At 48.2% G+C, this 22,429-nt stretch overlaps 2 protein-coding genes across 4 annotated transcripts; both read left to right on the forward strand.

The window, feature by feature from the left end:
• The first annotated feature begins 1,352 nt into the window (after nt 1-1,352).
• Nucleotides 1,353-18,882, forward strand: CYP4F2 (cytochrome P450 family 4 subfamily F member 2). 3 transcript variants are annotated; one of them, XM_017521228.2, is made up of 14 exons: nt 1,353-1,456; nt 1,858-2,056; nt 3,732-3,876; nt 6,817-6,870; nt 6,963-7,089; nt 7,574-7,667; nt 9,395-9,516; nt 10,134-10,404; nt 12,108-12,174; nt 12,362-12,491; nt 17,003-17,136; nt 17,232-17,296; nt 17,485-17,567; nt 17,980-18,882. In XM_017521228.2, exons 2-14 carry the CDS (start codon nt 1,859-1,861, stop codon nt 18,143-18,145), a joined length of 1,656 nt encoding a protein of 551 aa, XP_017376717.1. In that variant the 5' UTR covers nt 1,353-1,456; nt 1,858; the 3' UTR covers nt 18,146-18,882. The 3 variants fall into 3 exon arrangements, with proteins under 3 accessions (XP_017376717.1, XP_017376719.1, XP_017376720.1); XM_017521230.2 differs by lacking the exon at nt 7,574-7,667 and having other exon boundaries at nt 6,963-7,090; XM_017521231.2 differs by lacking the exons at nt 3,732-3,876; nt 7,574-7,667 and adding an exon at nt 5,507-5,651 and having other exon boundaries at nt 6,963-7,090.
• A 487-nt stretch (nt 18,883-19,369) lies between these two features.
• LOC108298562 (ubiquitin-conjugating enzyme E2 E3-like) lies at nt 19,370-20,537 on the forward strand. The gene is given in 1 exon segment (XM_037735836.1): nt 19,370-20,537. A coding segment is annotated over 1 exon segment (633 nt). The 5' UTR covers nt 19,370-19,384; the 3' UTR covers nt 20,018-20,537.
• Nucleotides 20,538-22,429: the final 1,892 nt, after the last annotated feature.

Raw genomic sequence — 22,429 nt, forward strand, 5'->3', positions numbered from 1 at the left:
GAGATTTTTTTTTTTTTTTTTTATTCTAAGTTAACTGGAAACCTGGCGAGAGGCAGATGGCTGGGAGCCGTCCAGGGAGTGTCCAAGACGTTACACAGAAAATCATGCTCAGAGAGGAAGCTTGTTGCCCATTCCCTTTTGTGCCCAGCTGCCTGGGTTCCCTTCTCCACTGTGTTATTTCATAATAAGCTCCCTGTGCTGAGCCAGGAAGAGAAATGTGTGAGCTTTGAAGGGTGCAGTTTCCTTTTGAGGAATGGAGAATATCCGTGCAAAGTTGGGGCAGCTCAGAGCAGAGTGAGCTGCAGACTGTGCTGCAGGTGTGGGGCTGGAAGGCTTCGCTCAACCTCAAAGTCCTGGGACCCAAACTTTTACTCAGACCACGGAGCAGGTGAGGCAAGAGTTGGGCAAGGTAGATCTTTAATCCACCTCATAGACTGGAGTGTGGGCTTATGGCGTTTCTCCTTTCACCCAGTTAGCCTCCACTCTCATTTACCTCCGTGCAGAAGGCTCAGCTAGGTGTGTCAACCATTGTAAATCCTCCACATAAATTATAGGTTAACTGGAATACAGAGACCAGGCAGGAGGAGGAGAGGAAAGGTAGAGATACTTATCTCTTCTCCCTTATCAGAAGGAAACCTGGCATAAGAAAGTTCATGTTTAAGGGGCCAAAGAGTAAATCAGAAAACTGCAGGGGTGATGGTATGCCCATGGTGCTGGTGGGGAATTCCCTGCCCTGGGGCCTCCCTTGAATTAATTTCTCCCCAGGACAATGGGAAATAACATTTAATCCTTGGAGGGTTTTGTTTGTTTGTTTGTTTTTGCCTGAGAGTGACTCTGATCCTGTTTCTGATGGTCATGTTCCTAGCTTTGTACTAAGTCATGGGCTTTGTAGCATCTCCATGTAGCACATGGAGTGATTGGGGTGACCCAAGATCCCCAGTTCCCATGTCACAAATGAGGATCCCACATATCTGGGCAGAAATGGAACATTATTTCTGGGTATGTCTGTCTAATCTATTCATCCAATCTCTCTAATTTCTCTATCTATATTTCTATCTGCCTGCCCATCCATCCATCAGTCCATCTTATCTGTAAGTTCATCTGTCTATTTATCCTGTCTATCTACCTACCTACCTATCTACCTACCTATCTATCTATCTATCTATCTATCGATCACCATCTATCCATCTGTATAATCTATCCATCATATATATCTACTCTCTCCATGTACCCATTCCTCCAGACCCTGAGCGTGTTCCTCTGCACCCAGCTGGCCTGATGCCAGGTTTGGCTGGCTGCCCAGGCATGGGAGAGGCACCCAGGCTGTGGGGATTGGTTGGCCCAGCCCAGCCCAGCCCAGCCTCCCGCAGCCTTCCCTACATCAAGGGCCAGGGTCAAACGCCTCCCAGCAGAGGGAGAGAGGAGGTTGTGTGAGACAGGCTGCTCCTGACAGAAGGTGCCTGGCTGGGGGTTGCGGGCCTCGGGGGCCTAGCCGGGGATGGAGAGGGGCATTGCCCAAGGCCCAGGCAGCTCCCGGGTGCTGGCCTGGAGGAGGGGTGGTTTCCTGGTAACTGAAACCAAACCCCTGGCAACCTCCCAGTGATTCAGCCTGGGCATTTCTGGATTTTAATCAGCCTCTGTGTGTCTCTCTCTCCCATTCTCAGTGCTTACCAGGTCACTGGAGGCCACTGGGCTGCTGGGCCTTTCTGAACTTTATTTCTTGGCCCGTTTACCCATCCCTGAGCCTCCCTGCTCTACCTCCAGCACTGCCCGTCCCTGCCCCTCTCCGCTGTCCCCTGAGCTCCTCCAGCTCTTCCCTGGGCCTCAGGACCTCACCCTCCATCCGTCCCCCCTCAGGATGTCGCAGCTGAGCCTGTCCTGGCTGGGCCTCGGGCCGGTGGCAGCATCCCCGTGGCTGCTCCTGCTGCTGGTCGGGGCCTCCTGGCTGCTGGCCCGTGTCCTGGCCTGGACCTACACCTTCTACGACAAGTGCCGCCGGCTCCAGTGTTTCCCGCAGCCTCCAAAACGGAACTGGTTCGTGGGTCACCTGGGCCTGGTGAGTGTGGCAGCAGGCTGGGTCTGGGGTCTCAGGGTGGATGGACTTCCTGAGGGGTAAGAACAGGGCTCAGTGAGTTGCGGTGAGGCGGTGGGCTGGGATCTGAGGTCGCAGAGGAGCAGGGGAGGCGTCCTACTCATTCCTCTGCTTGTTCACTCATTTCTGTGCTATGCCACCCCAAGCCCTCCTCGCCGATTGTCCCCCCACTCCTAGCCTGCACTGAATCCTTTTCCTGCCTGTGTTTCCACATTAGTTCCCCTCTGCGGGGCTCCTGGGCAGGGGCTTCAGTGCACAGAGAGGCGAGCCCCTGGCATTCCCACATTCTCCACTGTCCGGGGTCCTCTCCCTGCCTGGCCTATGTCCTGGGATGAGGGTACAGCTGGGCCAGAGGAGAGGTGTGGGCTGTCTCCCACCTCCACCACATCCGGAAGCACCTTCCTCTTATCTTGTTCCTCCCCAGTGAGATGTCCCAATAAGTCCTGTTGCCAAACCCAGATAAAAGTTGGCCACTCACTTCCCCTGTCAGAAGCCTCCCCTGACCTTCCTCCTCCCCCGGACCTTGCCCTCTGGCTTAGACCTGCTCTCCCCTTTGGGAGATGTGGTCTCAGTCCACTCACTGCCAATGGCAGGATCGATGGACGTGTCAATTCATCAGGTGAAGTGGAAGGGTGCACAGGACGCACTAGCACAGAGCCTGGTGCAGAAGCTGCTCCCGGGTGGGAGCCACTGTCCTGATGGACAGTTAGAGTTACCTCTGCCCCCTAGTGGCTGCTGAGAAGGAGGGTACCCTGTGTGCAGAACGCTCTCCATGGGAGGAACTTGAACCTGTGTGGACCAGCCAGGACATGAAGGGATGTGGGGACCAGCCTTAGGGACATGTCCTGAGGCCATACTGTTCCCCACAAATCTCCCGTGTGAGGACCTCCTCATATGGCTGCCTCTGGGCTGACATGACTCCCAGAACAAGAAAATATTTCCTCTCAAGTTAAGTGGCCCTCTGTGAGCAGACAGTGTCTTCGCCCTCTGCCCTGGGATGCACCTTTGGGACTTGGAGATGGCCTCAAGAGAGATAGAGCAGAAGGAATGTAGATAGATAGATAGATAGATAGACAGATAGAAAGAAAGAATAGGATAGATACACAGATAGGATGGATGAACGGATGATGAATAGGTTGGTAGAAAGATTGACAGTAGGATAAATGAATGCGTGGATACATGGATGCACAGATAGGATGGATGGATAATGGATGAGTCGATGGATGGATGGATGTAAGGATAGACAGAGTAGATAGGATGGATAGATTAGGTAGAGATAGATAGATAGATGACAGGGTGGGTGGGTGGATGGATGGATGGATGGATGGATGGATAGAGTAGATAAGATCATAGATTAGGTAGATAGAGTAGATATATGTGATGGATAGATAGCTATTAACAGATGATAGATAGATAATGGGATAAATGGATGGACGGAGGAATGTAGAGATAGGATGGATTGATGGATGGATGGGTAGGCAGATAGAGAAATTACATAGATAGAATGAATAGATTAGACAGACTCACACACGCGCCCAGAAATAATGTTAGATCAGCTATCTGGGCATCCCTTAGCCCAGTCAAGTGGACACCTAGAATTAACCATCACAGGAGATGACAGCCCCTGCCTTGCTTGCAGGTCAACCCCACAGAGGAGGGCATGAGAGTTCTGTCTCAGCTGGTGGCCACCTACTCCCAGGGCTTCAGGGTCTGGATGGGCCCCTTCATCCCCCTCCTCAGTTTGTGCCACCCTGACATCATCCGGCCTGTCGTCAACGCCTCAGGTACCACCTGGAACACCTGGTGGTGGGTGCTGTGGTGCGTTTGAAGCCTGCAAGTCCCTCTATCTCCAAGCTCCTGTGTGGCCCCTGAGGTACTCGGGCCTCTCCTTTCCTTCTCTCTCAGCCATCTTCCTCTTTCTTTCTCGTATTCACCAGTTCCCATCTCAGCGTCTCCTCTCTCCATTGCTCTCTGACTCCCCGTTCTGGTGCTCTGGGCTGCCCTGGGATCCCAAGAGACCTCAACCCAAGGCCTTGTCCTGCAGGAACCCCCAAGCTTAAGGAGATGGATTTTCACAGAGACATCCCCAACTTCATGGGGTCAGGAAAGGGCCAGAGGGAGATGGATGACAGCCCAGAGAAGAACAAGGTCTCCTCTGGGACAGCTGGGAAGGCTTCCTGGAGGAGGAGTTGCTGGAGCTGTGTCTGGAACAATGAGTAGGAATGTTTGAAAGGAGAGTGTGGGGTGATGCAATTGGGCATCGTTAGTATTCAAGGTCCCGTGCCAGGCCTAGCATCACCTTGCCTGTCCCAAAGCCCTGAACAATGAGGAGGACTTGTGGCTGGTGGAGGATACCAGCAGCCAATTCCTTGATGTCCACCCCTGGGGTGTCAATTCCTTCTACTGCATCCTATAGCTTGTCTGCTCTAAGTTCATTGCTCTCCTGTTGCAGGCCCTAGGAATCTCCAAAAAGAGACTCTCCCCCAGCTTGGGACCCTTTCCTTGACCTCTGTGCTTCCCATCTTTGGACAGGCCAGGCCAAGCAGGGGAATGGGCAGCATCCTACAGAGAACGTGGGTCTGACCTCAAAATGCTGAATGACTTTGGGCTTGTTCCCAGCTGTCTCTGGTTATTGAGGTCTTTTTCAGTTGTGAGTGGTGGAAACCCAACCTGGTGTGGTCTAAGTAACGAAGGAGAATCTATTGACTTTAAAGTCCAGGGAGGGTGGCCTTCAGGCATGGCTGGATCCAGATCTCATACAATGTCACTGGGAATCTCTCTTCGTCTCTTGGCTCTAGCTTTCTCCACTTCACTTTTCCTTTCATGGCAGCCTTTTCCTCATGACGTCAAGGATGAGTCCCAGAAGCTCAGTTCCCATGGGAAAGCCCACGTTTCCCCCAGAGTTCCCAGAAATGGCCTGTGATTTACTTGTCCTGGCCTGGGTCACAGGACCAATTTTTCCTCCAGTCCCTGTGTCTCTGATGGCCCAACCTTGGCAGGTCTGAGGCTTCCACAGCTACTGTTTTGGGGACACAAAGAAGTTTGATGGTTAAGGACTCAGGCCATGGATGCAGACAGACCCAGCCTCAGGCCTCAGGCTTATGGTCTGGGACTGTGGGTAGTGACTTTTATCATCCAGAGCCTCAGTCTCTGCATCTGGAAAATGGGATGAACACACCCAGGGAACGTGGTGTGTGGCTCCACATGGGGAAAGACCTTTTCTGTCTGTGTCACTAAGGGACTGGAGAGCCCTGCATGGAGGATGTGAGCAGGAAGCTCATGGGGCTCGGCACTGAGGGGAGGATGAGATGCCGCTGGAAACTCTCAGGGCGAGGGCCTCGACCTCTTCCCTGCAGAGCGTTCTCTCTGACAGCCCAGGAGAGCATGAACCGGGTCCTGTGTGTTTTTCTCCAGATTCACAGCTCGGAGAAAGGTCTCCTTTACACACAAAGCCTGGCGCGCACCTTTGGGGATGCGTGCTGCTGGTGGGTGGGGCCCTGGCACGCGATCGTCCGCATCTTCCACCCCACCTGCATCAAGCCTGTGCTCTGTGCTCCAGGTAGATACCGTGCTGGCCATGCTTTGCCCACAGCTGGGGTCTCTGTGCTGCCTCCAGCTGGTCCCGTGCCCACGTGCAGACAGGAGGGGCCGTGGTGGAGATGCCACTGCCTCTGTCTCCCCTGGACTTCCACCTGTCTGACCTCTGTTCCTGTTTGCTCATGTCTGGGGCGTGTCTTTCTGATGGCTGTTGTATGGTCAGGTCTGCTGTATGGCCACGTCTTGTCACGTGTGTACTTACACCTGGGTCCTGGTCACGTCTGAAAGATGTTATGCCTGGTTACATCTGGTATAGCATTACAACCGGGGTCATGTAGAGCTGGTCACGTGCGGGCTCATCTGTGACCAAGGACATTTGGGGCATGTGAGGCCCATCTAGCTGTCGTCTGAGATGCTGTTTGACATTGTCATTTTCTCCCGCTGGTCACATCTGGGCCATGTTTGGAGCTTGTGTGAGGTCTGGGACTCACGGTCCCTACATGAACTGTCTGAGACAGTATTTGAGTCTTTTCCAAGGCATGTGTTATAGTATGTTTGGGTCATGCCTGAGGAACCATCTGGGTCACATGTGGGCTATGTCTGGGACATTAAAGTTACCGTATTTATCTTCTACCTGGAGCCTGTGTGTGGAGCACACATTTACGGCCGTGTTAGAGCATCTGATGTGCATGTCAGAGCATGCTGTCTCTTGTGGGGAATTGTGATGTGTTTTGTGACCATGTGAGGACTTGTGAGCACATGTCGGGGTCATGCTCCATGTCCCAGGTCCGTGTCAGAAGATGACTTGTCAGAAGATGTCAGAGAGTGCTGGGGCGGACAGGGCATCCTAGGTCCTTGTGAAGGCATTTTGCAGAGTGCTGAGCTATGCTCAGGGGTTGCAGAACACGTTGGATCATGTAGGAGGCATGTCGAGGTGTGCTAGAGCCCTGACGTGGCTCCTCCGTGCCATGTTAGGCAGCGTCATTGCTGTGCTGTACTTACTGCCTTAGCCTGGGCTGCTCTCCTCCCCTCCCCCATCCTCCCTTCTTCCTCTGCCCTTGGCTCCCTTCCTGCTATGCGGGGCTTGGAGGTGGAGAAGTGCAAACCTCTGGCTGGGAGCCTCCCCCCACCCCCAATATCCCTCCTTTTCCTGCCTCATGGCCCCTGAATGTCCTCATTTATGTCAGCCACCATTGCACCAAAGGACAAGTTCTTCTACAGCTTCCTGAAGCCCTGGCTGGGTGAGTATCTGCAGGTGAACAGGGTTGGGAACAACCTGGGGGGCCAAGGGAGGGTGCTGCCCTTGACCCAAGACCCTTGGCTGCCCTGCCAGGGGACGGGCTCCTGCTGAGCGCCGGTGACAAGTGGAGCCGCCACCGCCGGATGCTGACGCCCGCCTTCCACTTCAACATCCTGAAGCCCTACATGAAGATTTTCAATGAGAGCGTGAACATCATGCACGTGAGTTCTTTGAAACCAGGGTCCCGGCCTTGGGGTGGGGGGACCACAGACAGATGTGGTCTGGAATTTTGGCTCTGCTGGGTGGCATTGGGCCATTGCTCTTCCCCTCTGAGCCTTGGTTTCCTCATCTGTAAAATGGGGAAAATAATCCCTACTTAAGGAGATGGTCGAGGTGATGTAATGGAGTCTCGTCCCTGGTGCACGGTAGGTGACCAGAAGGTACCTGTTTCTATGTTTCCATCTTCCAAGCCCTGTAAACTGAAGAGGGTCATGACGACAATTGCATAGCAGCTGGTACTGAGTAAGAAACTGCTTGAAAACGCAGTGGTTTAAAACAATAAGGATTTATGATTGCTAATAAGTCTGGATGTGGAAGGGATCGCTCATGGTACTGGTCAGGTAGGCAGCCTTGCAGGTGTTGGCTGAATTCTCTCACATGTTTGAGTTTTACCTGGGACATGATTGGGTTCTCTCACATGTCTGGGTTTGGCCTCAGCTGGGACCCCTGGATATTCCTCTCTGTGATTGTCTCCTTCCAGTAGGCACTCCATGGTTCACAATGCAGGCAGGTTTCCAGGGAATGAGACAAGGCCCAGCTTCATTAGTTATTTCCTCATCATTTTCACCACATTGCATTTTGACATCGAAAACCTAAAGTCCAACACAGAATCAAAGGCGGGGGGTAAAATAGGCTGTGTCTATTCATGGGAGTTGCTGAAAAATCACATTGCAAAGGGTGTGGATATGGGGGGAAGGAAAGAATTGGGGCGAAGGTTTTGTGACGTGTCTAGGGTTTTTAAAAAAAATTTGTAAATTGATAAGTTAGCTTGTTATCGTTTCATAAATTCTTCCAGAAAGTCAAGAGACTCCTGGTTCAGAGAAAAAGGATAGTTTACTACTCATGACACAGAGAGCAGCATGTGTTTCTTGTTAGACTGCATTTTTTTCTCCAAGCTTCCCAAATCCTATGGGCTGACACAGGTGTGCTTCTATAAACGCCTGCTGACATAATATATTGCATTACAGCAAAGGAGCATTAAGCTTAGGGAATCTGCTTCATAGCAAGCAAAAGCGACATGTCCAGGGGAGTCATTACCTTATCCCTGAGTTATTCTCTGCAAACACAACTGTAAGAAATTTTCCATGTTAAGGACTTCAGTATCTTGCATTCATGACATGTCCAGGAAGGATGCCCAGGAGTCATGGAAGACTGCCTCTTCCAAAACAGGGATATTTTCGAAATCAATTGATGTGGGAAGTAAAAGTTCCTCTTCAAAGTTTCCTTTCCTGTTAAAGAACGAATTTGCTATTAACTCTTTGTTAAGTCCTATCCTCTGTATCTGTTAAACATGCCATGCTTATAGGCATGTAGTATATTCTATGTCCTTGTACTTTAACCAAGATATCTGCGCTGGATGGGCTCACAGCCATGTCCCAGCTTGCAACCTATGCCTCTTACCTGTTTAAAAAAGTTTTAAGTTATTAGCCAATCGAGTTTTAGTTTAGATTGTAAGCTCTGGCTCCAACAAACAGAGATCAGACACAGAAGTAAGGACAACCCCAAATGCATAAGGGATGGATATGTCTGCTTTTATCTTGTTCATTGTATTCTCATGGCAAGATGGCTTGCAAGGCTACCCTTCCTACAGGAAGTAAAATTTGCTTGCTGACAGATCCTTTGTCTCAGTGCTGAGTTTTCTTTGTGGCACTGAGCATCTGTTTCCAACAATTTGTAACAAAGTAGATGAGGAAATCCAACATTTATTAAGCACTCACCATATGCCAGAAACAATGCCATGTGCCCATTCCAAGATATGAGCATATATTTTGTAATTTGATTTTAAAAACTCTGTGAAGGAGAGATTATGTATTTCTGCCCCATGGTAGAAGATAAAACTGCAGGTCTGAGAGATTTGGGAGCTAACTCAAGCTCACCCAGCTAATGAGTGAGCTTGGCATGGTGGAGCAGAGTTTCTTACATGAATTATATGGCTCCAAAGCACATCATCTTAACTGTTCCTGAGAATTTGACAGGTGGGATGTAGGGGAGGGTAAGGAGCTGACTAACGGCACACGGAGCACAGGAGGCAGAGCTGGAACTTGAACCTAGGTCTCTTGACTCCCAATCTTGGGTCTTCATCTCTTAATAGTAACAGCTTTTGCCCCCACCTTAAACTCCTCCCTGGAAAGGGGTCCCTGGGGAGAAGATAAAGAGGCTTATTCTGGGGGGTCCCCCTTGGTGGTTGGGGTTTGAGAGATGCTCAAGGAAGCAAGGGACCCAGCTCTCTCCCCTTCTCTGAGTAGGCCAAGTGGCAGCGCCTGGCCTCAGAGGGCAGTGCCCGTCTGGACATGTTTGAGCACATCAGCCTCATGACCCTGGACAGCCTGCAGAAATGTGTCTTCAGCTTTGACAGCAATTGTCAGGAGTGAGTTCTTGCCCAGGGTCTGGGATCTTGGGACATGGACCCCAGGTGGGCAGGTGGGGGAGGGAGGACTGAGCATGGACATCAGAAAAACCTTCCTGGAGGAGTTTTGTTATAGCTGATCATTGAAGGACTGGCATGAACTTTATTTTGAGTTTTCTAGGGAGCCATTGAAAGGGTTTGAACTGGTGGGTATAGTCAGAGTGGGTCTCTGTCAGGGACTGACTGTCATGCAGTGCTAAATGGACTTAAAATGGATGCAAAGAGGCTAGTGTGGAGGCTGGACCATGGACCAGGTGGAGGGGAATACCTTCTAAGATTTGTGGACAGTTTCAAGAAGGAGAAGGGGCAGGACTGTACTGGGAGGGAGAGAGGAGTAGAATGTGCAAGTTGTTCTGGGTGCCTCGGGGCATGGAGGCATCTCACAGAGATGGGATGCAGGGAGAGAAGAGAGCTTGGAGGGTCAGTCTCATGCTGATCCCCACCCTGTATGGGAGGGGTCATCTGTTCCTGGATACTGTGTTTGCTGATAGGAGGTAGCTCCTGGCTGCTGGTGGGAGGTGCTCCTGGGGTTTCAGGTGTCTTAAACTGTTGTCTCCCTTTCCCCCCTTATCCTGCAGGAAGTCCAGTGAATATATCGCTGCCATCTTGGAGCTCAGTGCCCTTGTGTCAAAAAGACATCATGAGATCCCCCTGCACTTGGACTTCCTGTATTATCTCACTCCCGATGGACGGCGCTTCCGCAGGGCCTGCCGCCTGGTGCACGACTTCACAGACGCCGTCATCCAGGAGCGGCGCCGCACCCTCCCTAGCCAGGGTGTTGACGACGTCCTCCAAGCCAAGGCCAAGTCCAAGACTCTGGACTTCATTGATGTGCTCCTGCTGAGCAAGGTGGGCTTCTCTGGGACCTGAATTCAAGAAGCAGAAGGGAGCTTTATGCAAAATGTCGCATGAAAGAATTGAACTTGATCCAAAGGGCGCTGGGGAGCCATGGAAGGTGACTGAGGAAGCGAGGGACACATCAGAGACAGGTTTTAGAGATGACTCTGTGGAGTGCACTTAGCAGGAAACTGCTAGGTTTGAAACTGACACGTCTGAGGGTTTGCTCTATTACAAGTCAATGAGCTAATTGGCCACATTTTAATTTATACATCTACCTCTATATCTATGGCTGGGTCTATGTTTATGTTGTACCTGTGTCTTTCTATATCTTTGTCTGTTTGAGTTTGTGTCTCTATGACTATGCTATGTTTACGTCTGCCTTTGTCACTGACCATATCATATGTCTTTGTCTGTATCTGCGTCCTTGTCTTTATCTGTTCTGTGCCTTTGTCCTGACTTTTCTTTTCTTTCTTTTTTCTTTTTTTTTTTTTTCTCTTTTTGCCCCTTTTTGGGTTCAATGGTGCCATTTCAGCTCACCGAAACCTCCGCCTCCTGGGTTCAAGCGATTCTCCTGCCTCAGCCTCCTGACTAGCTGAGATTACAGGCATGAGCCAACACACCCAGCTAATTTTGTATTTTTGGTAGAGACATGGTTTATCTATGTTGATCAGGCTGATCTTGAACTCCCGACCTCAGGTGATCTGCCCACCTTGGCCTCCCAAAGTGCTGGGATTACAGGCGTGAGCCACCGCGCCTGGCTTATCCTGTCTTTCTGTGTCTATGTTCATGTCTTTGTCTTTGTCTATATTTTCATCCATGTCTATGTCTATATGCACATCTGTGTCCGTATCTGTGTCAATGTGTTTGTGTGTTTGTCTCAGTGTATGACTGTGTCCGTGCTTTTTCTCTGTGTCTATCACTATGTCTTCACCTACGGCTATGTCTGTGTCAGTGCCACATCTATATCTCTGTTTGTGCCTGCGTCTGTTTTTGTCTATGTTTATGAGTGTTTGCGTTTGTGTGTTTCTATGTCTATGTCTTTGTCTATGTTTATGTTTGTGTGTGTGTGTGTGTGTCTGTGTCTGTGTGAATGTGTGTGTCTGGGTCGGTTTCTAAGTCTATGCCTTTGTCTATGTGTGTCTGTGTCTGTGTCTATGTGTATGCCTATTGTGACAGATGCATTAAACCTCTAGATCAGAGCAGCCCATGTCTTGCTCACAGCAATACTATCAGCCAGACTAGAATTGTGGCACTGACTCTCCATCCCCAAGTAGTCCATAGACTTACAACCCAAATGTCTCCAGAGAAATAAGATTCTCTGGATTTACCACTCTAGAATGTGAGCAAATATCTTTGGAGCAATACTTAATCTCTAATTTGCAAGGCAAATTGGCATTTAATTATCCTGTAACCCAGGTTGCCAGTAGAATTTTCTCAGAAAATCGTCATCATGCAGAAACAGGAAAGCATTCATGGGTCATTGAGTCTTCCCAATAGGGACCCAAGAGGAGGCAAGGAAGCCAGGGAGGAAGCCCATGGGGTGGGGGCTCTGGCCATGACGACCAGGTGGGGTCTAGGAGTGCAAGATGGACTGGGGTTTCTGGAAAGAGGATGAATCTTCAGAGATTGTCTCAATAAGACTCAAGAGCCTTCAGAGCTGGTGTGACTTTTTATGATGGGCTGCTTGGGGGGGATTATTGCCTTCTCTCCAGGATGAAGATGGGAAGGAGTTGTCTGATGAAGACATAAGAGCAGAAGCTGACACCTTCATGTTTGAGGGTGAGGGTCCCACTGTGGGGCTCTAGGGGGGCCGGGATCTCTCCATTCCAGGAATCTAGTGGCCGGACCCCCTCAGTCTTCCCATGCCCCCTCCCCCATCCTCCCTGAGGTCCTCAGTGTGTGGGTGCTGTCCACCTTCAGGTGCTGAAGCAGCCCAGAAACCCAATCCTGTCTTGCTGCCCCTCAGGCCATGACACCACGGCCAGTGGTCTCTCCTGGGTCCTCTACCACCTTGCAAAGCACCCAGAATACCAGGAGCGCTGCAGGCAGGAGGTGCAAGAGCTTCTGAAGGACCGTGAGCCTAAAGAGATTGAATGGTGAGTGAGGGTGCTGGTGGCTGTTCCTGAGCCCCTGTCATTGGCTCTGCTCTCCAGGTGGGGAGGGGAGGAAGAGTTGATTCAGCCACTATTGCTTAGTGGGCGCAGGAGCAGAGGACCACAGGCAGGGCTCCCACCTGACTGTCAGGGTAAAGGTTGCAAGCCCTTAGGAGTGAGAGCTGCTGAGAGAATTGGTGATGATATGTGAGGACAGATAACGCCACTTAGCCCATGTTCAGCAAACGAACTTCCCGTCCACTCTCTTCCTTTTCTCCCAGAAATAATATAAATTTTTTGAACATCTTCACTTCTTGAGTGTTTGCTCTGCTGTTGCCTAATTCCTACCCTCCTGTCCAGTCCCGGGAGTTATAAGGCAGACCTGGGGGTAAATGTCATCCATTCTTGTCCGGAACACCTGCACCATTCATCTTTCCAGTCCTCGTTCAGCAAACGCTCCAACACTGCATTCCATCTCTAAGTCTGCGCACAGCATCTTTCTGTGCTCTGGAGACCTGGGAAGGACCCAACCCAGGGCTCTGTTTTCCACGTGCTCCCAGCCTGGTGGGGGAACTGTCCCTGGTCAGGACACTCGCAGCCCACATGGGCAGTGATGGGGCTTACAGTAACAGAAGCATGCCTGGGGGTATAGAAACTGTCTCAGTTGAGAGCCTGAATAATGATCAGTAGATAATTGGGTACAGTTGGGGAACAGTGCTCTAGTTCAACAAGACTGCCTTGGGTCTTCAGGGGAGGAAGAGAGAGAGAGAGAGAGGAAGAAAGAGAGAGAGAGACAGACAGAGAGAAGGGTAGGAGCAGAAAGGAGAAGGAGAAAGGGAGAGAGAGGGAGAGACTGGGTCGTAGTGAGATGATGAAACTGGAGATAGTAGCAGGGGCTGTCTGCAGAAGCCTTGGGGAAAATGTTAATGTGTTCAGTTTTAACCCAAGGGCAATAGGGATCCATGGGAAGTGTTTCAGCAGGAGAGAGACAGGTCAGATCTGAGTACCAGGAAGCTCTTTCTAGGGCTAGTGTGGAGGGTGAGTGCAGGTGCTGGTGGCTGTTCCTGAGCTCCTCTCATTGGCTCTGCTACCCAAGTAGGGAGGGAAGGAAGAGTTGTTTCTTTATTTTTCTTTGTAAACAAAATTACAATACATTCTACAGCTGGTCCTGGAGAGGCAGGCATATCACAAGGTCAAGAGATCAAGACTATCCTGGCCAACATGGTGAAACACTGTCTCTACTAAAAATACAGAAATTTGCTGGGCGTGGTGGCACACGCCTATAGTCCCAGCTACTTGGGAGACTGAGGCAGGAGAATCACTTGAACCCAGGAGGCAGAGGTTGCAGTGAGTTGAGATCGCGCCACTGTACTCCAGCCTGGTGACAGAGCGAGACTCTGTGCCAAAAAAAAAAGAAAAGAAAAAAAGAAATTTATTTTCATTCTTTCCCAGTGGTGGAATTTCTGGGTTTTATGGTAGTTCTAGTTTTAGTTTCTTGAGGAACCTCTGTGCTGTTCTCTAGAGTGGCTGTACTAACTTATATTCCCACCAACAGTGTGAGAGCCAGCCCCCTGTCTCCACATCCTCACCAGAATCTGTCACTGCCTGTTGTTTTGATAAAAGCCATTTTAACTGGGATGAGATGACATCTCATTGTGGTTTTCACTTGCATTTCTCTGACAATGAGTGACATTGAGCATTTTTCCATCTACCTGTTGGCCATTTGTATGTTTTCTTTTTTTTTTTTTTTTTTGGGACGGAGGGTACATCATTTGTATGTTTTCTTTTTAGTTTTTTTTTTTTTTTTTTTTTCCCTACTTCTTAATGGGATTATTTGTCTTTTTCTTGCTGATTTGTTTGAGTCCCTTGCAGATTCTGGATATTAGCCTTTTGTTAGATGTATANGCTCCTGTTACCCAGTCTGGAGTGCAATGGCGCGATCTCGGCTCACTGCAACCTCCGCCTCCTGGGTTCAGGCAATTCTCCTGCCTCAGTCTCCCGAGTAGCTGGGACTACAGGCAGGCGCCACCACAACCAGCTAATTTTTATATTTTTAGTAGAGATGGGGTTTCACCATGTTGACCAGGATTGTCTCGATCTCTTGACCTCATGATCCGCCTGCCTCAGCCTCCCAAAGTGCTGGGATTACAGGTGTGAGCCACGTATGTTTTCTTTTAAGAAATGTCTATTCAGATCTTTTGACCATTTTTAAATCAGATTTTTTTTCCTATTGAGTTGTTAAAGCTGCTTAAATATTCTGGCTATTATCCGCTTGTCAGGTGGTTAATTTGCGAATGTTTTCTGTCATTCTGTGGGTTGATTCTTCACTTTGTTGATTGTTCCCTTTGCTGCGTAGAAGCTTTTTACCTTGATGTGATCTGATTTCTCACATGCTTGTGCTTTTGAGGTCTTACACAGAAAATCTCTGCCCAGAGCCATGTCCTGGAGTGTAAAACCCAGATTTCAAGCAGAATGATGCATTTGGTTAAAAGAAAGGGTTCAAAAATTTTTATCATAAAAATGAGCCTTCTTTTTAAGAAGTCACCTTAGCAGTGACTCCAGTCAATAGTTTTCTGTGTATTCTTCCAGAAAATGGCTATTTTGATGCCCACATTTATATGAACTCACACTATGTTTTTTATTTATGTGAACACACATTGTATTTTTCTTTGTAAATAAAACTATGAAATAGATGGCAGGTCTGCACATTATATCTGAGATCTTATTTTTCTCAAAATATGAGTTTTGGAAAAATAGTTTGTTTTAAAATTTGTTCTTTCATTGATACATTTTAATAATATGTATTAGAGGTATAATGTGCTGTTATGATGCATGTATACAACCTGAAATTATTAAATCAAGGTAATGAACAAATCCATCACTTCATATATTTATCATCTCTGTGTTGAGAACATTTGAAATGTACTCTCTCAGCAATTTCAACTAATACAATACATTGTTCACTAAAGGCGCCACGCTGTGCAGCAGGTCTCAAAAACGTATCCGTCTTGTCTAACTGAAGCTTCTGCCCTTTGACCATCATCTCACCCTTCCCTGTCCCTCCCCTAGCCCTGGCCTCTGGTAACCACCATTCTACTCCTATTTCTATGAGCTCGACTACTTTAGGTCCCAAGATAAGTAAGATCATGTGTGTTTGTGTTTCTGAGCCTGGCTTACGTGAGACAATGTATTGTGAACAATGTATTGTATTAGTTGAAATTGCTAAGAGAGTAAATAGATAGATCATGGACAGATAATAGATAGATGCTATCTCGTTGTGGTTTTAATTTCCATTTCTCTGACGATTAGTGACATTGGGTTTTTTTCCATCTACCTGTTGGCCATTTGTATGTTTTCGTCTAAGAAACATACAAATGTTTCTATTATCTATCTATCATCTATTTTTCTCTGTATCATCTATGTATTATGTATCTCTTTACATCTATCATCTATTTATCATCTACATATCTCTGTATCTATTATCTGTGTATCTATTATCTATCTTTCTATATAATCTATTATCTATCATCTATGTATCTCTGTATCTATCATCTGTGTATATATGTATCTATTATCTGTCTCTCTATATCTATCATCTATCTATCATCTACATATCTCTGTATCTGTCTTTTATCTATGTATCTATTATCTATCTTTGTATATCTATTATCTATTATCTCTCTGTCATCTATCTATGTGTCTCTGTATCTTTCATCTATGTATATATGTATGTATCTATCATCTATCCTCTATCAAGCCATCATCTTTCTCTAAATCATTCATTTTCATAAATATATATCCACATATTTTTTGCCCTTTTACATGTACATGTGTATGTATTTGTAACTTTTTTTCACTCAACAATGTATCTTATTGCTATTTTTTTCTGAGCGCTGAATATTTGATTCCTTATTTTATTCAATCCATTCCTATGTTGAAGACACATACACGTTTTCAATTACAGTAGATATTTCCATTTGGCCTTCCAAAGTGTCCACACTGATTTGCCTTCTAGCCTGTGGTATGTGATCCCTACTTCCTCGTTTTTTTGTAGCTGTATAGTATTCCACTGTGTGGATGCTTACCTAAACATCTTCCCATCAGTGTATATGTGGCTTGTTCCCACCCTTTTGCTAAAAGTGGACATGAGGCAGTCAGCATATGTGCACAGCGACCATTCAACTTCTGTGAATTTCAGTTGGTCCACACTTTTCTTTCACAACCATGAAATCCATCAGTTTCCCAGGATTTTGTTTTGGGCGGGGGCTCTCTTGATCAAATGTAAAGTTTTCACTTACTCTCCTGTCTCTTTCTGAGCCCTCTGTTCTGTTCCATGGGTCTATTTTCCTGTTTTTGCAACAGTGTCACACTATTTTTATTCCTGCGACTTTGTAACAATTCTTTCTGAAAGTTGATTTTGTGACAGGGAGAAAAGGTCTCACTCGCACACAGAGAAGCTGGAGAATTGTGTCTTTGCTCCCTCGATAATGACTGGGGCTGGGGTGTTTCCTTAGGGATGACCTGGCGCAGCTGCCCTTCCTGACCATGTGCGTGAAGGAGAGCCTGCGGCTGCATCCCCCGGTCCCGGTCATCTCCCGCCATGTCACACAGGACATTGTGGTCCCAGACGGCCGGGTCATCCCCAAAGGTGCCCACAGCCTCGGGGGGAGGAGACTCCTGGGTAGGAAGATGGGCCCCTCAGGCAGGGGGGCCTTGTCCTAACTGCCCTCTTCTCTCCCACAGGCGTTATCTGCCTCATCAGTGTTTTCGGAACCCATCACAACCCAGCTGTGTGGCCAGACCCTGAGGTGCTCCACGCTCCCTCCCCCACAGCCCCCCGTTTTTGTCCATTTCAAGGCTCCTAGAGGAGGGGGCAGGGTTTTGATCAGGAGAATCCAACATCACCTCCCTCCAAGACACACACAACTGTCTGTCTCCCCAAGGCTGGCGGTCCTGGGAGACCCCACCCAGCAAGCCTCCTTGGTCTCACCTCCAGGTCTACGACCCCTTCCGCTTCGACCCGGAGAACAGCAAGGAGAGGTCACCTCTGGCTTTTATTCCCTTCTCGGCAGGGCCTAGGTAAGGGCGGCCTGTGTCTGAGGCGGGGACAGGGTGATGGGTACGGGGGTCTGGGCATGACAGTGGGGAAAAGGAGGACATTGTAGATGGTCCGAGTTCCAGCTCTCCTTCCCTCCCCTCCTCTGGAGTTTACGGGAAAAGGTCCACAGAATAGGGTTGGGTTGGTGCTAGGAAGCCCTATGGGTTGCTCAGAGCCCGCTCCCACCCCACCTGGTCTGGGCTGGGGGCTGGCTCTGGGCTAGGCCTGCAGGATATGCAAGCCCACATGGGACTCCAGGCACGTAGACCTCCCCCAGCCTCTCTTCCTCAAGCTGATCTAGGTGGAATTGACTGACCTAGGCCAAGTTCCCGGCTTGATGGGGCCAGGATGGGGTTCTTGGTTGCAGTGTGAGTTCCCACCTCCCTCCCCTAGGAACTGCATCGGGCAGGCATTCGCGATGGCGGAGATGAAGGTGGTGCTGGCGCTCACGCTGCTGCGCTTCCGCGTCCTGCTGGACCACACCGAGCCCCTCAGGAAGCCGGAGCTGGTCATGCGTGCGGAGGGCGGACTTTGGCTGCGTGTGGAGCCCCGGAGCTGAGGTCTGCAGAGACCTACTCTACCCCTCCTAAAATGACCCCTGATTCATCAACAGTGAGGCATAGAATTACCATATGACTCTATTCCGCTGCAAAGCTTTCCATCCTAGATATATACTCAAAATAATTGACAAAGGTGTTCAAACAAAAAGACGCTTGTGCGTGAATGTTCATGGCAGCCCTATTCACAGTAGCCAAGTGATGAAACCAACCCCAATGTATGTATTACCAGATGAAAGCATAAACAAAGTGTGGCCCATCCATACAATGGAATATTACACAGCCATAAAAAGGAATGAAGCACAGATCCATACACTGTGGATGAACCTTCAATACATGATACTGAATGAAAGACGTCACACGAAAGGTCACCTAGTGTATGATTCTTTTATATGAAATTTCTAGAACAGGCCAGTCTGAAGAGATGTAAAGCAGATTGGTGGCTTTCAGGAGCTGTGGGGAGGTGGGACTGAGGAGGACCTGCTAATCAGGACAGGGTTTCCTCCTGGGATGTGGAAATGTTCCAGACCCAGATAGTGACAAAGGGAGCATGACATTGTGAGTACACTAAATGCTATTGAACTGAACACTTTGAAATGGTGAATTTTGTGTTATGTGAATTTTACCTCAATCAGAAAAAATGCTATTTTATCTCACATATTTTTTTTTCTGTCTGGGTTGTTCACATAATATATGGTGAGCATCTTTCCATGACGTTAAAGCATCTTACGAAACATTATTTTGTGGTCTTCAACATGTGTATTATCTATGTATCTATCAGTCCAAGTGTTCAAATCAGTCTTAATTTTAAAAAAGACATTATGTTAGAAAATAAAAGTGCTCGTCCCTCCGCCAGGCAAGCAGCGAGCACGCGTGTCGCCGCCGCGCCCGCCCCTCCCCCCGCTCTTGCTTGGGAACTTGCTGACTGCGCGGCCGGGAGGCCACAGCGCGCGGGGTCTCCCCCGTCCCCTCCGCCTGGCAGGCAGCTCGCGCCCTCGCCCAGCCAAGCTCCCACCCCCACCCTTTTTTCCGAAGGCGCGGGGCGGCGCCACCCTCCGGCCGGAGCCCGGCACTGCACAACCCCCTCCGACTTTCAGCGTTCCACACTCCCCGGCCAGAGCCTCCTCGGCTTCTTTTTTTCCCTCCCCTGTTTTTTTTTTCTCTCTCCCTCCCCGACACCGTAGCGGCGCGCGAGCGGGCCGGGCGGGCGGCCGAGTTTTCCAACAGATAACGTCACCAAGATGTCCAGGGATAGGCAAAGGTCCGATGATGAGAGCCCCGGCACCAGCAGTGGCAGTTAAGATGCGGACCAGCGAGACCCAGCCGCTCCAGAGCCTGAAGAACAAGAAGAAAGAAAACCTTCTGCCACCCAGCAGAAGAAAAACACCAAATTCTCTAGCAAAACCACTGCTAAGTTATCCACTAGTGCTAAAAGAATTCAAAAGGAGGTAGCTGAAATAACCCTTGATCCTCCTCCTAATTGCAGTGCTGGGCCTAAAGGAGATAACATTTATGAATGGAGATCAACTATACTTGGTCCACCGGGTTCTGTATATGAAGGTGGTGTGTTTTTTCTGGATATCACATTTTCATCGGATTATCCATTTAAGCCACCAAAGGTTACTTTCCGCACCAGAATCTATCACTGCAACATCAACAGTCAGGGAGTCATCTGTCTGGACATCCTTAAAGACAACTGGAGTCCCGCTTTGACTATTTCAAAGGTTTTGCTGTCTATTTGTTCCCTTTTGACAGACTGCAACCCTGCGGATCCTCTGGTTGGAAGCATAGCCACTCAGTATTTGACCAACAGAGCAGAACACGACAAGATAGCCAGACACTGGACCAAGAGATACGCAACACAATTCACATAATTTGTATGCAGTGTGAAGGAGCAGAAGGCATCTTCTCACTGTGCGGCAAATCTTTATAGCCTTTACAATACGGACTTCTGTGTGTATGTTATACTGATTCTACTCTGCTTTTATCCTTTGGAGCCTGGGAGACTTCCCAAAAAGGTAAATGCTATCAAGAGTAGAACTTTGTAGCTGTAGATTAGTTATGTTTAAAACGCCTACTTGCAAGTCTTGCTTCTTTGGGATATCAAAATGTATTTTGTGATGTACTAAGGATACTGGTCCTGAAGTCTACCAAATATTATAGTGCATTTTAGCCTAATTCATTATCTGTATGAAGTTATAAACGTAGCTATACATGACTAGGAATTATGTCATTTGTATTAAATCCAGATCTGGGTATGTGGTTCATGCTGTTGTGAAAAATGTTTTACCTTTTACCTTTGTCAGTTTGTAATGAGAGGATTTCCTTTTACCCTTTGTAGCTCAGAGAGCACCTGATGTATCATCTCAAACACGATAAACAGGCTCCTGAAGGCATTAAAATAAATAAATAAATAAATAATAAAAGAAAAGTGCTTTGTCTCACTTCGTAAGAATTATCTTCATACACCATGACTTTTAGTAATAAATTGAGTGATTCTTCATCAAGTAACTTTTGGGGTAGAGATTTCATTTTCATAGCAAATAGATGTGCAAATATTCATGTAAAATACAAGTGTTCATAGAACAGGTGTGGTATGGAAACTCCACAGACATGAATGTTTTGGTTGTATTAACAGAAGTAGATCACTGAGAAGGAAGAAGGTGACATTTCAGCTCCACCCAGGTAAATGCTGATTTCATCCTTACACCGATCTTAAAATCTTAAAGATTGGAGATGAACTCACGCTCTACGTCACTCGGTGAAGTGGGGACCTGGGAGTGAATCTGAGCAGTTTGGCATCAGAGGTCATGCCTTATCAAGAACATGATTTTCAAAGTGGGTTTCAGCCCTAGGCACATCAGACCACTGGGCACCCCTACAGACTACAGACAGTAGGTGAGACTTCTCACAAATGGAGCCTACATTTGCTTTTTTGTTTGTTTGTTTGTTTCTTAGTTTTTTGTTTTTTTGGCTTTTTGAGACAGAGTCTCCCTCTGTCTCTCAGGCTGGAGTGCAGTGGCACAATCATAGCTTACTGCAACCTCAAACTCCTGACCAAAGGTGTGAGCCACTCCTCTCGGTCCCACTTTTTTTTTTTTCCCTAAAGACAGTGTAGGGTTAATATAAAAAAAAGTCATGCCCAGTGTTTGCTCTAAGTTTCTTGGACCTTGGGAACTAAAGTTATCATTTCTTTGGCAGTAAGCCCGGGGCATTAGGAGCTCATGATGACCGTGGCTTATGTCCGAGGAGCCGGGAATCTGGCCAATTCCCGTCTCTTCGAAAACCGTAAACAAAGCCAAGGATTGCTGTTACATAATGATAATGTTCGTGAGAGACAAGACAAAGAGCAGCTGGTGTTTACTATAACCTAAGTTGAACTGCAACATATAAAATATAGACAAAAACCAAAGAAAGACGGAAAGAGGGAAAAAGAGAGGAAGAGAAAGATTGTGGAGAGCTGTAACTCGCGCCTTGCCCATGCTGCTGTAACGCCGGTGCTGAAGAGAGAAAGAGAGAGATTGCTTAGAGTTCTGACTTGCGTTTTACCCGTGCTGCTACAACGCTGGTGTTGAGTGTCCGGACGGACGGTCTCTCGGTATGTCCCTTTTGTAAATAAAATCCTCTTATTTTACCTATATCCTTTTGTAAATAAAATCCTCTTCTTTTACCTTGTTATTTTCGGCTTGGTGTTTTCTTCTCGCGAACCTGCCTCCAAATTATAAATCCGAGCTTGGTATCATTTCTGTTCTTAGTAACAGAACAGACAGAGAGTCTTACTGTGTCACCCAGGTTGGAGTGCAGAGGCACCATCTCAGCTCACTGAAACGTCTGCCTCCTGGGTTCCAGCGATTTTCCTGCCTCAGTCTCCCACTACAGGCACCCACCACCACGCCTGGCTAATTTTTGGATTTTTAGTAGAGAGAAGGTTTCACCACGTTGGCCAGGCTGGTCTCGAACTCCTTACTCAGGTGATCCACCCGCCTCGGCCTCCCAAAGTGCTGGGAGTATAGGCATGAGCCACTGAGCCCAGCCCCAAATTTTTAAATGTAATATTGTTGACCAGAAATACATTCACTCATGTAAAAAATAAAATGCTGGCCGGGCATGGTGGCTCATGCCTGTAATCCCAGAACTTTGGGAGGCAGAGGCAGGTGGATCACGAGGTCAGGATCACCTGCCTGACCTCGAGACCAGCCTGACCAACATGGTGAAATCCCGTCTCTACTAAAAAAAAAATACAAAAATTAGCCTGGCGTGGTGGCAGGCGCCTGTAATCCCAGCTA

The sequence above is a fragment of the Cebus imitator genome, unplaced genomic scaffold, assembly GCF_001604975.1.
Source record: "Cebus imitator isolate Cc_AM_T3 unplaced genomic scaffold, Cebus_imitator-1.0 Scaffold998, whole genome shotgun sequence".
NCBI lineage: Eukaryota > Metazoa > Chordata > Mammalia > Primates > Cebidae > Cebus > Cebus imitator.